The 17,943-nt window shown below is 40.2% G+C and overlaps 1 protein-coding gene across 2 annotated transcripts in view; it reads right to left on the reverse strand.

Annotated features, from left to right (window-relative positions):
- Positions 1 to 4,610: 4,610 nt before the first annotated feature.
- UBE4B (ubiquitination factor E4B) overlaps positions 4,611 to 17,943 on the reverse strand; it is a 38,930-nt gene continuing 25,597 nt past the window's right edge. For both annotated transcript variants that reach the window (XM_010005146.1, XM_010005145.1), the window contains 14 exons: positions 17,802 to 17,915; positions 16,656 to 16,854; positions 16,289 to 16,427; positions 14,141 to 14,240; positions 13,249 to 13,376; positions 12,808 to 12,906; positions 11,748 to 11,983; positions 10,958 to 11,084; positions 10,548 to 10,692; positions 9,368 to 9,502; positions 8,794 to 8,985; positions 6,368 to 6,542; positions 5,825 to 5,971; positions 4,611 to 5,415 (listed from right to left, as the gene is read on the reverse strand). In XM_010005146.1, coding sequence (XP_010003448.1) covers positions 5,354 to 5,415; positions 5,825 to 5,971; positions 6,368 to 6,542; positions 8,794 to 8,985; positions 9,368 to 9,502; positions 10,548 to 10,692; positions 10,958 to 11,084; positions 11,748 to 11,983; positions 12,808 to 12,906; positions 13,249 to 13,376; positions 14,141 to 14,240; positions 16,289 to 16,427; positions 16,656 to 16,854; positions 17,802 to 17,915 — 1,998 coding nt within the window. In that variant the 3' untranslated portion in view covers positions 4,611 to 5,353. The remainder of the gene's footprint in view (positions 5,416 to 5,824; positions 5,972 to 6,367; positions 6,543 to 8,793; positions 8,986 to 9,367; positions 9,503 to 10,547; positions 10,693 to 10,957; positions 11,085 to 11,747; positions 11,984 to 12,807; positions 12,907 to 13,248; positions 13,377 to 14,140; positions 14,241 to 16,288; positions 16,428 to 16,655; positions 16,855 to 17,801; positions 17,916 to 17,943) is intronic.

The raw sequence follows: 17,943 nt of genomic DNA on the forward strand, positions 1-17,943 counted from the left end.
TGCCTGCCCAGCAGCGGGGGCTGAAGTGGCGAATGCGTCGATTCCCGCAGGATCTGGAGTCCTGAGCGAGGCCGCGCGCTGGGGGTGCAGAAGGGAGGGGTTAATTCTCCCTTCGCCCCCCCCGAAACGTTTTGGAACAGCCCAAGGCGTTTTCTGTAGGTTCCACCATGTATTTTTATGTAAGTGATCGTTTCGGTGGGAGGTGCTGCGGCACCTCCTGCCCTTCCAAACGTTTTTTGCGTATTTTCACAGTACAAATTTGTGGTAATAACCTCCGCCGTAAAGTTCCTCTTTTCTCCTAGTATTTTGATAATTTCTCCTTTTAACAATAGGCTTGTGCTTAATCTTACAAATACCTAAAAAATAACACTACATGAAATATTTTATCTTTTCCATACACACCCCGTCATGCAAAGTGATTTAAGCTGTTGAGAACATTGGGGATCTCTAGTCTCAGAACCAGGTTTATTTTTGTTCACAGCCCCCTGGCTGTTAACTGCATTGATCTTCACTGTCTCTAGTGCTCAGTATCAGGTTTTTTTGGAGAACAAGTTATTTGTTACTTTCTGTTTGGTGACAAGCAGCATTTTCCCCTTGTCAATCTCATCATGCCTCATGTCATCTGTGGTAATGTCTGTAAAGTAGCTGAGCAGTGGTTTGGAGGGAAACACACAGAACCAAGGAAGCAAAGAGAGGTGACTTTGATATATCCTAGAAAATACCATCATTTGAACTTTGGATGAATTCTTGTTGATGTGACATACTTTTAGTGGTGTTATTGTGTGGTGCAACCATGCTGACTTCTATCTAGGGCCATGAAGAATTAGGTCAGCTGTAATTTCTCTGAGGACAAAAAAACAACACACACCCAAAGCCCAGAAACAAAAACCTGTTTGGAAATTATCTGCCAAGTGTCAGAATAGTAGGTGTGTGCTCTAGAGCTCCATGGGAATAGACAATGTGATTAATTTTACTTCAGCAGAGTTTGTGTGGTGTCTCTTAGGAACAGCAGTTCCTGCATCACTGCTCATGTTTAAGTTTGGAGAGTCCTCATATGGAATAGTTCCAGTATGGTAATTTGGCTGCTTTTTTAGAGTCTTGAAAAGACTGCTGGAAATGTTCAGAGGAAGTCTAGTTACACTTGGAGAAAGGAGAGGGTGAAGGGCCTATGTGTAGCATCTGGGAGGTCACTCTATGCAAAAATAAACATGAAGAAAATTGTTCAACTCTCCAAGCAGGGAGGTGAAAGCTGGTCAGATACTAAGGCTGTCCTTGTCTAGACGGGTGTGATGCTTTCTAAATTACAGAACTTTGGTATTTTATCTCAATTTAATTAGACTAGCCTTCTCAATATAATTTTTGAAAGTCAGGTTGCCTTGGGCAATGTAGAATTAACATTGAAAAATGCACTGGTGGAATTCTACTGCAATGTTCTGCCTCTGAATCCTGGTTAAAATAAATGTCTGTTCTCTTACAGGAAAAGAGCCATTCTTACTCCTTTGATGTGTTTCTGACCAATACCAAATATCCCAGTGAAACAGCAGGAACAAATCCAATTCCCTACAAGCATGTGTGCATTCAAAACTAGAATTTAAACATTTATTTTCTTCACAAAATGAAGGTCCCCAGCACAAGTGTTTTGGAGCATTATTATAGAAGAAAAATGAAAGCAAGTAATACTGTGTAAATCTCCTGTGTTTATTAGTACAGAGTTGGTTACTCAGGTCACTGAGACAAGCTACCTAAAATTAGGAAGCCTGTTGAAATACAGGAAAGGGGGTAGGTTGATGCTAAGGAATAACAGTAAGGAAGAGAGGCAGAGTGAAGTGCACTGCTCCTGGGGATTGTTGCTGGCTAAAGCAGCATTGTCATCCTGCTATTAACAGCATTAGGCTCTCCTTGTTGCCAGCAGGAAAGAGTTGACAGGGATGTAAATTGTGCTGTTACTTAAGGGTAAATGGTGATATAATAGAATCAATTGTACTGGATGGTATTGCTATAACAGCAGAACTTGCCCCCGTAATTTCTCTAGCCACGTAGCTAGAGGGCAAGCAAAGACCAGCAACATGACCTTCTGATTTCAGATTTTCCAAGAAGAGCACATTTTGAAACATTGATGTAAGTTAGCCATCCCTGGGATGAGTTATTCAGATTCTGCAGATGCATGTAAATGTCAAAGGTAATTTGATCAACTGATAGTTTGTGTTCTCCAGTATGAAGTCTCTGCATTGTAATAAGGTTACAGTTGGATTGAAAAAGGTAAATGACATGTTGGTAGGGAGAGGGGAAAATCACAGAAGCCTGGAGGTGGTATTAAATCTATTAAAACCAATAACTGTCACATAGCTGGTATGCTTTTGTGGGAGATTTAGTCTCAATCCAATACTAACTTCAGCTTTCCTTTTCAGTTACTCAGATGTCTACTATCCACTGAGAGAGGGTTTGATTTAATTTTGTACCCAGAAGACAACACACTGTACTACTGTCTTCAGTTGCTCACATTATAATACATTTCATTATTCTGTCTGAATGCTCAGTCTGGGAGACTAAATTCACACCTTTGAAATACCTGGCACTAGGTCTCAGATAAAATTCTTTTAGCCACTTAAAGTTAACCTTTGTGTCTTGTTTATCTTCATTGATAAATTTTCAAGTGATAAATGGTTCCCATAATTAGCCCAAATAGTTCAGGAATGCACTTTGGTATTTATATTCCTCAGGTCAAAGTCTGATACAATGGCAGAATAAATGCAAACTCAGATTCTGAAGGACATTGTCTTAACACATCCTATATCAAATGTAAAATATTTCTACTTCCTCCTGTCAGACAAGGTTAAGAGAAACCTGAATTTTGTTCAAACAAGCCTTTCAGGTAGGTAAACTGCAATAAATTAAAAAAATAAATAAATAGGATTTTAATTCTATACTTGCATTAAGAAGAGCTTGTCCCATACAGATTTTCTGGTAAAACACATTCCCAACCTTCTTTTATAATAGTTGTTAATACTTGAAATGTGAAATACCAGGAACTATTGGAGAACAGCAAACCTCAAGCCCTGTGCAGGATCCACTTAAGCAACCAGCTTTTTAAAATTTAGGGATGGATTCTTTCTGCTTGTATTCTTCTCACTTTGTAAGACTGCTCATTGTTTCCACTGCAGGGGCTGGTGTCTCATTTGTAATAGCTGAAGACAATTAGAAAAAAAGCATTTCTTCATCTTTCCAACACACTCTTAGTCTGTCAATGAAACTAAAAGCCATGTGATGTTAACTTAGAGAAAAAAATCCTTAATGGGAAACTGCAGCAGCTTAATCATTCTCCAGTAAAAATAAATACACAGTTGTCTCCCGCCAACTAAAGTATAAATTCTGGAATGTTTCTGGAGGCTTTTGTTATCCTTAGTGAAGAGGTGACAGTGGAACATTTAAGAGCTTTTCTTTATGTGGAAAATAATTACCTTGTGACTGAAAATCACACCTTTAAAGTTACAGCCCAGTGTACAGCGCTACAGCATGTTGAGATTCCATGATGGATTTGGATGCTAAATGACAGCTCCAGATAAAAGCACTTTGTTCTGTGACTTCTGAAGGATTTGAATTTGTGGAAGGAGTGAAAGTTAAGGAAGTGAAACCAGTTAACAAACAAGCTTCTCTGCTCCAACAGTCCACGCAGACACAAAACTTTGGAATCTTCCTCCCACCCTTGGGGAAGAAAACACACACACTAGCAGGAGGAAAAAAAGCCAAAACACACCACCAACAAAAAAGCCCACTAATCTTCACATTTAATTTGGAATTACTTGCACATCTGAAAGGTCAGCACTGGGTTATATATAACCTCAGCAAAACTCCCCCTAGAGCCTGTCACCAACTGTCCTGTAGCTAAAAATAGGTGCAAGAGCCACTCACGCGGGAACACACATTAGTTGGAAGTATTACTGAGATCTGTGTGCCCAGAAACTTTTCACCTCATTTCCCAAGATAACTCCAGCTCCAAAATCTGCAAACCTGCCACCCAATCATTTGTGATTTTTATACTGACACATTTGAAAGGAAAGACCAAAGGAAACATGTAGTGTGAGTGTGTATCATTTATTGTAGTTCAAGAGAGTCAGGAACTGAACAGAAGACACAGCAGAAAACAAAAAGAAAGCCAACCTTTTTTTTCCAGACTGAATTTTAAAACACTGTGATTTCAAATCCTTTTTAAAAAGGAAATTCAAGTATTGTATGCAGGGGGCAGTAATACAAAAAATGTTTGTGAATATTTTTTTTTCTTCTTTTTATTTTTTAAAAATGTTGTTCTACATTTCCTGCACCCTTTCTGCTTTGGTAAGGCCAAGCCATGGATACAAATTGGAAAGCAACATAAAAAAAAACAAAACAAAAAAACAACAAATGACCCCTGCCCCAAACTGCAGCCTCCAAGAATAAAAGGATCTGCTCTCTGTGGACAAGCTCTAATGGCTCAGAACTGTTATTTAGCACATAATGCATCTGCAGCATTAAAAGAATGAATTTTATTTTTTAAAAGTCACTGAAATCATGGTATTCCCAAGCACCTCATTCATGGCAGCTGTTTCAACATGTTTCTCTCTCTCTCGGCTTTGCAAAAATACCAGAGCATCTAGAGCAACATAAAGAAAAGGGACATTTCAAAGAATGAAAATTAAAATCCATGGGGTGGAATCTTTGATTTTCTTGAAATTATCCTTATGTCTAACACCAAGTAAAAACCAAATATGCAAACGTGTGTAATATAAAAAGACAATCCCAAGAGTAACACGTTGTTGCAGGCACAGTTATCGCACAGAATGTGATCTTTTGGAGGGCAGGGGCATGATTTTGATTTTCACATGGGTTTGTTGTTTTTTTTGCATTACAAAAAAAAGACAGCAGTGCAGGTTTGAAACGCAGAAGAGGAAGAAGGGAGGGAAAGAAGAAAAAAGTTACTTTAGCAGCAAAATGTCCAAGGTTCTAACCACAATCAAATTAACGGATATCTGGCTGTAAAAAATAAGGTTGAAGGGATGCTGCCCTGATCCATTCATATTTGCTAAAATAATTCAGCTGTAAAAACTCCAAAATGTGACATATTGAAGGACAGTTTTGTAACATAAGCAACTTCCTAGCTTGTCCTCCATGTTATTGACCATCATTATCACTTAAATATATGTACAAGAATTAAGCCGCTTTTCTCCTTGTCCACATGCGTCTGGTCTCTACTGCAGGGGGGTGCCAGTGGGCCTGTGAATCCCATCAATAGCTTTCCAAGTGCAGTTGCTCCACTGTCACCAGAGCAGCCCAGGCCCTGCTCTTCCCACTGCTGTTGGCAAACACTGCAAGGGAATTTTCAGTGGTCGGCATTCTGCTTGTCTCTCATCCAGGCTTGGATTTGCTCTTTAAGTTCTGGCACTAAGAGGGTAAAGGAAAGAAAAAAAATGGATGATTGACTAAGTAGTTGAATTACTCAGCAGTCCTACTATAAGAAAGCTCCTCAGGACCAACCAATTTGTTTTCTAGAAACCTGATGAGGAATATCTACTACTGTTTTCTTCTCTATCAATGTATTTTCTGCACAGCTTTCAGTAAATTAACTACACATTTGCCTACCATAGTAATATCCTTTAGCCCATTAATTAGTAAGGCAAAGCTGTGAGGTTTCTTCCCAGAAAAAGGGCAAACAAGAAGGAATGAATTTTTCTGTGCAAGTTGAAGAAAGAACTGTTACCTCTACTGAGGCCTCATCCCAATCTGAAAACATATGGAACAAACTGCACACAAATTGCTTTCCCCAGCCCACGGTTCCCTCTTAAACAGATACCTGGTTCCAGCATATTTTCTGTCAGTGTCTGACGATTGAAAGGATCAGTGGAGGAGTTCAAGAGATGCCTCAGGATGATTGACCTGTCCATAATAGTTCCAGATGGGAGCCTCACAGGATCAGTCATCAGAGTGTCCATAAGGGGATCTGAGGGCACAAGTGTCTCCTCATTAAATTGAAGACAATCACAGACTGGTTTGGGTTGGAAAGGACCTTAAAAACCATCTAGATCCAAACCTCCTGCACGGGCAGGGACACCTCCCACCAGACCAGGCTGCTCCAAGCCCCATCCAACCTGCCCTTCAACACTTCCAAGGATACAGATTTTATCCCCACACAAAAATGGGACTAGACAGTAGTCTAGCTTTTTCCCAGGGAAAAGCAAAGAAAGAAACTTTTAGCTGTTTATATTTACTTAACTATTTAATTGAAATAGAGCAGGATGCAAGGATTCGTAAACAATACCTAGTTTCAATTAATATATACAATCAAAGTAACAAATCTCTTTTTCCTTAAGAAGTCAGTATGTAGAAAAAAACTTGCCTCTGAATTCATCAGGTGCATCACTGTAATCAATTTCTGCACGGGCATTCTTGGCAACAATTTCCTCCACTTTCTCTGCCAGCAGTTTGAATTTCTCTATTGCTATAGTTGACTTGATTCCAGCCTTTCTCATCTTTGAGATAACTTCCTCAAAGAGTTCTTTACTGTAGGACCTCTACAAGCAAAGCATTAAAAAGACAACTTGGAGTTGCAGCATCCTAAACGTGCCATCAAAATTCTACAGATCTTTTAATGCATTTTTAAAGCCTTAGAGGGAAGGATCACTGAAACCTGAACATTATGTCAGACAGAAGTGGTAAGCAGACAACATTTCATCTAGCCCCAAAGCACCAACTTTGGGGTAGACTTCCGCTTTTTTACTGGTCATCAGTACTGTGGAACTGTTCAAGATCAAAGTGGGGAGAAAAAAAAAAAAGGCAACATCCCCTCAAAGTGCGTCAGAGACTCAGAGAGGCTGACTGTAATTATTAGACCTGCTCCTCAGACAAAACATCTTTTCTGCCACTCCTGCCTGTATTCTTGTTCCCACCAAGTTTTCGCTGAAGATACAGCATAAAATTAAAAGGTTTTTTTATTTCTTGTCTGATAACATGCAAGGCAGTACTGGGAAAGACTTGATTCTTTCTCCTAAGCCAAGCAAAACCCAACAAAAAACCCACCCCACAGCATTGCAAAACTAGTAAGGCAACTCAGAGGGAGCTAATACTTGCTGGAAACTTGCCAACCAGTGCAGTAACAACTTTACAGCTGCATAGGACAAAAGTCAGAGAGACTAAATGCATATCCTGTAATTTCCACTGAAGCAAGCATTGCTTTCTGAATAAAAAAAAGTTAGGCAAGGACTTTTGATAGCTGCTTATCTTCTAAAGAGCATTTTCTTTTTAGCTCACAATGCCATGTTTTGATATAATCCTTTTAGTAAAAATTATTTACACTGCAGTCCAAGGTTGATTTAAACAGCAAAACACACCAAGTCTCACAGATTTCTTTTTTCCTTGGGGACTTCACCATGTTCAACCCAGCCCCACTTATTTCATCTGCACTATACAGCACCAAGAAATCCATTCACTGCTGAGGACACACAGTGCCCACCCCAACTCCACAGAGGAGAACAGAACTATGGCAACATGCCCAGGGCTTTGTAAACATTTCCAGATTCCTCCTAAGACGTGCAAGGATTTGCAAACAGGAGATGTATCAAAACTCTTTAGAGAGACCCTGTTGTGATCAAGCAACTTTTTGTTTGTTTTGTTTTACTTCTTTTTCTCCTAATACCAGTAGCCATTAACTAACTGTGCATTTCCTTGGTGTTTCTTCCTGGCATTAACAATTTCCAAGACACTACTCACTCCCACCCTTTTTTATGAAGGGCTACTTTGTTAATTAAGCTTTATTCCAGTTCCCACACCAGCAGGCTTCTTTTTTAATCCTTATGTCATTGCTGTGCATTTTTGCTGTGGATAGCATCAGTGCACATTGATGGATAACATTCTCAGTGTCATATATACTGAATAGCATAAAAAAAAATATCCTGCATGCTCATTACACACATACAAACACACCAAGTCTAATCTTGGAAGTGTTACTGATTTGTCTGCAACTACCAGAATGTCAATAATCACAGAAAAGAGATTATGGGTTACTCTGATACCTCTGCTTCACTAGACATGCAAATACACTTCATGTATTGTAAACCAGCTTCCACTAGAATTTCAAGTAGCTCTTGAGAACATTTTTTTCCTCTAGATTTTGAAAAGTTTGTGTTATAAGACACAGGCAGGGAAAGATGTGAATCAGTAGTTGGACAATTTCAGCAGAACGCAGAGGTGAGCTATACCTTATCTGCCTGCAGAATTCACATTCTGCTCTGAAGACTGCCATGATGAGTTCAAAGGTGTCTCATGAATGCTGGGTTTTGCCAGTTTATTACACAGCTATTTAATAAAGTGATATAAAAGGGAATACAATTTGTAAACTATTAGTCTAGATAAGGCACTTTGCATTGTTAAACTCTTAGTCCCAACTCTGCCTGTTTCATGTGTTCTTGACAAGGGAGTCAGAACTCTGTATGCTTCAGTTTTCCCACTTGCAAATTCTGGACAAGGTACTTCTGCTAATTTACAATGAGGCTGTAACTAATAATCAGCTAATCCTCAGGAAACTTCCTAGGCACATGAAGTGCTACAGATGTTTATGCATGAGAAAAGCTTGGAAAACATACCCACATACCAAGAGCAGACAGAACACGACCAGAGATGACCTACTGAAGGAAAACAAATTGCAAGTGTATATGACAGAAACTGGGTAGCAGCAGGAAAGTAAGGTGGAATTCTGGGAGATCCACAAAGTCCTGTTTGTCCACAGTGCTTTTGCCCCTTCCCCTCTCATCTTTTTTTGGAGCTCACCTGATCATCAGCAATTGCTTTAGCAAACCGAGCACAGTCGAGCTGCAGGTAAATGTCAGTCAGTTGGTCCAACAGCTTCTTTGGTTCAAACCCATATTTCTCAGGGTTTTCAACTTTCAAGTCACGGCACTTGGGGCCACACAGTTGCTGTAAGTTAAAGTTCAACATAGCAGCCAATCGTGGTCCAAGTTCCTACAAGACCAAAGTAAACCAGAGATCACAGCATGAGGGCAGTCATAAAGATCATTACCACTTAGATTTGCATACAGCAAGATCTGGAATTATTAAGTAATAAATATATCGTTTTGCAGGCTTGCAGGAAGCCTTTCTTAATGCATGCTTTCCATTTAAAAGAAAATTAATGCAAACTGCTTCTGTCTAGAAGTCACACACCATCTCAATGACTCAGCTGATGCTCCTGACATCAAGGAACTTCAGCAGCTATCGGGTTCCAGTGAGTTGGAGAAAGGGGAAGAGGATGGAGACAAAGGGCTACCAAACATTTCCAGGTTATTATCCAACAGCAGAGATGTTAGAGCAACTAGAAATCAAGGTAAATCTGAGCAGGACTTACAGGTCTGAGAAAAGGCTTTTGAACCTGCTTGGTAAGGATATGGAACATATCAACAGTTTCTGTTGCCAGGGCAAGGTAGGAGCGAGAGACGCGCTCGTCCTGAGCCAGCTGCGACTGCCGGGCCTGCTGCTGATCCTAGAAAATAAAGATGCTGGGGTTACAAGTCCACAGAACTTCTCACATCATCACCAACCAAAACCTTAACAGTCATAACGATAAAAGGACAGACTCCAATTCAAATCCAGGTGTGATGTATTTCTTAAATAAGGTTCTTGCTACCTGATACTGAACAAAAGCCTGCACCAATTTTCCCTAATTCTGCAACACTCTAAGTGGATACAAATGGCACCACAAGACTCCACGGTTACTGAGTTTGTCTACATCCTGTGACTCCTCAAGCTGCAGAACAGGGTTATGTTTCCTTCCCATCCAAATGCCAGTACTTCAAAACCACCTTGGGAGCTGAGAGTCAAGTGAGGTTCTCTCTAATTTATGCACCATCATAAGTAACCAGCACTCCACACTGGAACAATCTGTAGCTGATGTACCAGCTCTTTTTGTCACCACAGTAATGGCTTTACCTTGCTAGGAGACATAAATAGGAACAAAAGCTTCTGAAGAGCAAACCAGAATAAGTTGAATAAACAAGATCTTTATAGCTTTTGTTTTCAAGCTTTTTTTTTTTTAATCAATAGCCTTAGAATAGAAACACCTGACATTGGTGGGTCAAAACACACAATTATAGTTTAATCAGGCTAAAGTCTGAGGTCCAGGACTCTAATTGTCTGCATTGAATCTACCCAGGATCGATGCATTAACAAACTAAAAGCTTCTATTCCTTCAAGTCAATTCAACTGGAGAGCATCTTCCAAAACCTCCTTCAAGAAGGTTAAAGTTTAAATTCTCCATGTAATTCTAAGTGGACAGTAATGTTAACCTTTATATTGTGTCCACCTCACACCACACTCTTTGCCAGCCACAACATAACTATGCAGAATGATGTTTTTTGCAGAATCTCATCCAGAGTAACCGTGGCCACACTGGAAGGCAAGAAAAAGCATCAAGATCTGCTTCTCATGAGCAGCTCTTTGGTTCTGCTCCTTCAAAGTTTTTTTAATGGTCTTGCACTAAAAAAAATTAAAAGTAAGTAAAGGGCACTTTGTAAAACAGCTCTCTTCACCCTGGGCAGCAGGTCCCATTGTTCTTTATTCTTCATCTCCTCTTGCACTTCATGGATACGTTTTAGGGACTCCAAACTTTCATCCAGCAAGAAAGTTGTGTCATTTATCAGCATGTTGATGTAGCGAACAAACTGCTTCCCAGAGCTGAAAACATTGAAACAGAGTTACCAGGGCAAAGTGGATGGTGTGCAGAGCAGACTGTGACCCCAGCAACACTTCTTCTGCATTGTCTGTTCCAAATAATCATCCCATTCCCCAAGCCAAGTTGCTTGTGGTGTCCGGAACTCAGTTAGAAACACTCTAGTTCTACTGGAAGGTGTTATCATTTGCAATACAAAGAAAAGCAGCATTATCTATTCCTAAGGGTCACTGCATGACCAAGCAGCATGATACACAATTTCTTACTCACTTGAACTCTTCCATAAAGGTACCATGGTGAGCTATGTTCTGCCAGAGGCTTTTGAAAATGGTGCTGATGTGGTAGCGAATTGTAAACTTGTCATAGAATTCACTGGTGGCTCCTGTATGTTCAACATCTGAAAAAGAAAAGAGATCCCACAACTGAAATCAATACTCCTTCCCACCAGGAACCACCTGCAGAACATACATCTCTCCCCTGCTGTCTCCAGCGTGATGAGTACTTGAAGCAACAAGCTGTAAGAGATGATATTCAATTCCTATTCAGAAATCTCCATCATACTTCCCATTTAAAGCAGCAACATTGTGCATTTCCTAATCCAGAACCAACTCCACTTCTGAAGAAAAACCCTCAGGAAACAAAACCTTCCATTCTATTCAACTCCACTAACATCTTTGTCCCAATCTATAATTTCACTAATAAGAAAACTCTGGGAACACTGCAAAAAACAGTTGTTTCTGTGGCTACAAAATCCTTCTGAAGCACCTGAATATCTACAGGACTAGCAAAACTCCAGTCACAAGTTTTAAAATTCCAATACTCCCTTTACAAAACAAATAAACAACCACAGATACAATCATCACAATTATCTACAGAGCTAGAGATGTCAGTGCACAGCAGCCTGTGGAAGAAAAAGCCTCATCTTCACAAGGTCTAAAATCTACCTGTTTTTGCTGGGATTTTTTTGTTTGTTTAAAGGTTACAAGAACCAACTCAGCCTGTTGCCTTATCATGCCCATTGCTTACTGCACACTCTGTGAACTACAGATGAAGCACTTACCTGTGTAAAACTTCATCAAGGAGGGGACTAACAATTTAGTGGAGAGAGGATGATTCTCAATCATTTCAAAGAACTTCTGTGTCCGGGGCTGAACCGCTGGGTTTGTCATGAACATCACTTCCACCAGCTTGGCTACTAAGTAAGGATTTCGGATGTAGTTCTGGTTGCACAACATCACAACAAGGAACATCACTATGTCCTGAGTGCAGGGCTCATAAAGCACCTGAGGAGCATATCTGAAAAGAGGAAGAACAAACTGAAAAACTCCAACCCTGTGTTGTCTACAGAAGATTTATCATATACATCAAGTAAGTTCAGATCATCCATTAGCAACAGGAAAAGTCTGATCATTTTATCATCATTCCCCTTCTCTCTCTCTCTCTCCAGAAACTAGACTCTTAGTATTCCAAAAGGTCTTGCCAGCTGTTCACCAGAAGCTGAATTTCAGCCTTAAACACTATCATATTTGTTTGTGGTGCATGACAGCAAATTTGTTGTAAAGTACCACTGTAAGAGCACCTCAGGAAGGCAAAAGCAAACACCTCATCACACACCATGGCCAAGACTGAATCTGAAGGTACATTTTCAGGAAGAAAGTTACCAGCTCCAGAACTACATCTGAGCAATATTCATACCCATCTAAACTGCTACAACTATCCAAGTGCATTCCTTCTCAGCAAACGCATAAATGGGGGAATTTTCTACTTATTAACCTATGACTTTTAAAAACCATTATTCTAGTGATTTAACGTATCATGAAATCAAAAGGACTCAGCAAACTCCAAACCATAAAGAAAATTCTTGGGAGTGGGGTTGGTGGACCAAAAACTCTCCAGCTTTCTTTCAAGACAAAATGAGATCAGAAGGGACTCTGGAGCTCATCTGGGCATTGCATCTCCAGCAGGGCCTGCAAGGACATCACCTTATGGCCGTTCTTAAAAAACAGAACAACAACTACAGAATAGCTGGGAAACTACTTTCACATCCTGTATTTATGTGCACATCATCTGTGCAGGGGTAAATGGTAGTAGAAATTTCCTTTTGATATAACTTTACTTACTGTACAATAAAAAATAAAAATTCAGCAACATCTTCCACGTAGAACTCTGGCAACGCTGCAAATACCTTCGGGACTTCAGGAGTTAAAGGCAGTTTTATGCTGCAAGACAAAAAAGACAGCAAACAGGACAGTAAAGTAACAGGAGTAATAAGAAAGTGTCAGGAGCTCTCCTGTGGGAGCAATTTACACAAGTTCTGACACTGACTTTCTAAAAATCCCTGTTAGTACTTCACATGTCCTAAACATACCTAAGGGTTGTTCCCCTTCCACCATATGAACCTTAACCTATAAATAAGATCTATATTCCATGCAAGAATGTATGTCCCAGACATAATAATTAAGCAAGAACACAGACACTGAAAAAATAATTTAAATTTGAGAACTGTTAAATTTAGTAAACAATCTAACATGATCTTTGGTACAATTAACACAGACACTCACTTGGGATAGGCAGGGTCAAGAATACGAAGCATCAGCTGAATCACCATGCCATAGAAATTCAGGCATCTCCTGAGGAAGTTTTCATCCAGCAAGCCAGCATCTGCACAAGCCTTGCACCTCACCAGTTTCTGCAGAACATGCAAACAAAAACTAATCCAGGGCAAAGGAAGGTCAAGGCCACACAAGCTAATCAATATATCTGCTATTTATGACAATGACACAATGGTCTCTTCTTGAAACGTGCTGTTGTTTGAAGAAAACAAGGCACTTAAGCCCCAACATGTCAAGCAAAACACACCTACAGTTCAGAGTTGCAGGGACAGAGGAGCCTTTTGACAAGCTTTATACAATCAATGGAGGAAATCAATAAGGTACCAAAGTGGGAAAATGTGCCATTAAAGTAACTTTGGTGAAACAGCTCAGAAAATTCGTGTCAATTCATAGTAGGAAAACCTAAGCAGGACAGACCTTCAAATAAAGGAGCCCAACATACTGATCTTTGCAAGAATTCTATGTGAGTTTCACAACTCGAGAGTCTCATGTCTATCTTGGGGATGGATTGTGCAAGCACAACTACCCCTGAACAAATCACGCTCCCTCCGCTGTTCTCCCTTCAATAAAAAAACAGTATTTTCTTCTTCTTGAAGAACATTGGCCCAGTTAATCTTGGTGTTACACTGAGTTTTAACTTCACCATTAAAACATATTGTATCATGGCCACCATCCGGTGCAGTCAAGCATACATTTTTAACAAGCTTAAGTGATTCATAGATTCAAATCCACCATTTTCAAGAAGCATGAGTGGGAAACTGCGTTTAAACATTAGGACACAAAGTAAAGATTCAGGCAGGTTGACAAATGCATTTAGTTGAGAACTGAATCATTTACAAACCTTAAGCTGTGTCTTGCAGCGCTTCAGCATTTCCCGATGCCTGGTGGCCAGAGGAGAATCCTTCCACTGACTTTCATTGTTCTTCAAATCTTCAACAGTCCTGAAAACCACAGGCACCAACTGGTTATCGTGACAGAGGAGATTCCACCTACAAAGCACTTAACCTAGTTATCTGCTAAATACTGATCAAATATGGAGAAGAAAAGCAGGAGGAAAAAACACTCGTTTTCATAGAGTTACCCATCATACCAACAAGAGAAATTGCTTTTCTAAATGCAGACTGAACTGCACAGTGTGCAGAAGCACCACAGACACCAGTTGCAACCTACATACCCATCAGACAAATCAGAACACAGCAACAATAAAATCAGGATGAAAACAGAAGGGATATATCCTGCCTGACAAACACCTTTTATCTACTGTATTAAAAAAAAAAAAGTCGTTGCCTCTTTTTCTCACACTGAAGTCTACAGTCACTCTAAAGGAAGGGTAAAAGTATGTCATTAAAATTAACCCTAATGCAAAGAAGGCCTGGTACATATAATAACAAGATATTTAGAAACCTCATTCACCTTCTAATATCAGAAGGAAGAAAAAGGTGGCTGACCACAGGCCTTGCTAGACACACCTTCCCTTTCCCAGGAAAGGCACAAGTCTGCAGCCAGTACATCTTCCCACTATTCTAAGTGGATTTTTTGCAGTGTTGTTCTACCCCTCTCATCCTCTACTTCGCACAAAATCCAGGTTTGCAGAGGAGGGCAATACATGAGTACTCCCTGTCAGCAAAAGGACCAGAAAAAATCAAGGTGGTTGATATTACCTCCCCTCCCTTATTAATCTTCTCACTCTGTCCCACAGAAGAGACCTTAACTACATTATACACAACATTTTCAGTCAAAAAATCCTACATAACCCCATATTTTAACCCTTTACAGGAAGAAAAGATGTTTTGAGCAAAACTCAATATACTGCACTACATGAATATGGTTCCTTTTCATCCTTCCTCTAAACACAAATTCTTTCCCACATCAATCTCTGCCTACAGCAAAAAAAATACCCAGTCTATTTATTACCAACATCAAATTAGACTGGTCAGTGTTGCAAGCAACTGAGCAATTCATGGAAGATGCTAAGCACTAAGCTGCTACTGATCCCAGTAAAAGCCAAAAGCTTTTCACCCTGCACTATCAGATGGAGATTGCTGCATAAGCAGTTCCTTTGCAACAATCCTAAATAAGGAAAAAGAAGCAATTCCTTTCTCAAGCCAAATGTGTGACTTCTTTACAAGTAATCCACAGGCTGTTCTAGATGAAAACTCTTCTTTCTTTAAGATACACTGATTCCTCCTGCTCCCTTCTTTGCAGCTTCCCAGGTTCTTGGCCTGCTTATGCTTTAAAAACTAAAAATGAAATAATTACAAACACAGCCCAAAAACCCTGTAATGAACTCACAGTATTACTGCCAAAGAACATCTACCAAAATGCAGTGACTGCAATTATAAACAATGGAAAATACTGATGATACAAAAATCTGTTCTAATTTGAACTGAGTATTCTTCGAGGTTTACCAACTATAAATGTCTTTTTGAATTTCTGCCAAGGCAAATGGAAACCAGCACTATCTTCATGGCAACATCATAACTCTTACTTATAATTTTTTAAATGCTAAAACATGGGCAGAATTCCATGTATACCAACAATGTTAAGAGTTTACTGCTGAAGGCAGACAACACAGCGAGGATGCTGGGACTCTCAGATGAACTAGATCATGGAAAGGTTTGGGTTGGAAGGGACCTTAAAGATCATCTAGTCCCAGCCTCCTGCATGGGCAGGGACGCCTCCCACCAGACCAGGTTGCTCCAAGCCCCATCCACCCTGCCCTTCAACTCTCCCTGGGATGGGGCAGCCACAGCTTCCCTGGGCAACCTGGGCCAGGCTCTCACCCCCCTCACAGGGAGAAATTTCCTCCTCACGTCCAACCTAAATCTCCCCTCCTCCAGTTTTAATCCATTACCCCTTGTCCTCCCACTCCCTGCCCTTGTCCCAAGTCCCTCCCCAGCTTTTCTGGAGCCCCTTCAGGCACTGAAAGATGCTCTAACGTCTCCCCAAAGCCTTCTCTACTGCAGGCTGATAATTACCAGCAACTAACCTGTTGAGCTCCCGGATGGCGCGCAGTCTGCGGATGTACCGACGGCAGCTTGGCAGGATAGAGAGATGATGGGCATGCAGGGTTAGGAAGAAACATTCTGTTGGGAATTTCGGCTCAGAAAATAGAGACTGATCCCTGTCTAGAAAATAAACAGACAAAAAAGCAGTATAGGTGAATAAAAAATTAACTGCCTTATCTAAGGGTAAGACCTTGAACTCAGCTTTTCCTCAAAAGCAGTAAGAGCAGACAGCACCAGGAAAAAGTATTCAGGAACAGGGAAATTATTAGCTGGAATTATTTCCATGTACCTCCAGCATCAAAAACAGAAGGCAGAGTAAATGCTTAACATAGTAATATAAGTACTCACAAAGTTCAGCAACCCAGGCTGCAACATCTTCCATTGTTGCTTTCACTCTGGTCTCATCTGTTGGGAGGTCAATACGACACCTGGGATGGAATATGTACATGGGATCAACTGTTTCCAGCTTGATCTTCGTACTGAGTTGCTGTAGTACCCATAAGAAGTTGAGCATAAAGCCATCTGTAGACACCAAACGATCATCTGTCTGTGAGGTAAGAAAGCAAACAGGTGAAGACATCAGCTCATTAGCTTAGAAGTACAAAGGTATTTTCTGCTGCTCTAACAGTACTCAACATAAATGGAGTATGTAAGTTCAAGAAAGGGAGAAATTACAAAGAATGTGGATCTGTAAGGAGGCCTTCCTGAGATCAGGAATGTCACTAACTTACATCTTATCTTTATGGTTCAAGTAGTCATTCTCAAGAATATTAAACAAATGTGAAAAGCAGTAGGAGAAGAACTAAGAAATTAAAAGTGCCTCTTCCAAGAGTAGTTGCCACAGATAAAGACACCAGAGTTTCAAATAGTTGCTGAGTTTTGATTAATAAGTTTTATCTTAAGTATGAAACTTTCACAGAAATATTCCTAATAATGGTTCCAAATATTTATTTTTCTTAAAAGGGGACTTAAAGACAACAATACTGAAAACCTCAGCTGTTCAGGATTGGTGCACAGATTTTATTACAGGAAATAAATGCAAAGCATTAATGAAACAAAGGGAAAGTAACATCCCTGCTGTTTCACTGGAACTGTGCCAGCTCACAGCTGCATCTCTCCTTTCAAAGACACCACACAAAGAGCAGCAACTTACTACCTGGAAAAGAACTTATTTTTAAACATAGCCAATTGAAATTAATTAAGCCCCTATAGATTGGGAGGGGGCAGTGCACAGGGCTGGGAAGGCATACAAAGCTTTAAACTTCTAATATAGAATCCCTCAGTCCAAAGAGAAAACAACAAACTGATCAAAGAGGTGAAACAATAACTTCACAAATGGGAAATACACTGAAAAAGAAGACTGATGACACGGCTTCTTGCCTGTTGTAGCAAGCACTCAGAATTCCTTTGTCCTCCACTCAAGATAAGCCACCTAGAGCTATCTGTGCATCAAGCAGGTCCATGAATTACAGGAAGTGTTTTCCCTTTACTTACCTGCATTTGTGCCTTTTTCATGTTGGCATTGACAACAGCTGCCATGTAACTCAGAGCTGCTTCTCGGGTTTCACCGTTCAGTAAAATACTGTGTAGAATCTTGAACAGCTCTTGCTGGAATTAGAAGCCAACATCCTGTCAG

Source organism: Chaetura pelagica, unplaced genomic scaffold (genome assembly GCF_000747805.2).
Source record: "Chaetura pelagica isolate M959 unplaced genomic scaffold, ChaPel_1.0 scaffold159, whole genome shotgun sequence".
Classification (NCBI taxonomy): domain Eukaryota; kingdom Metazoa; phylum Chordata; class Aves; order Apodiformes; family Apodidae; genus Chaetura; species Chaetura pelagica.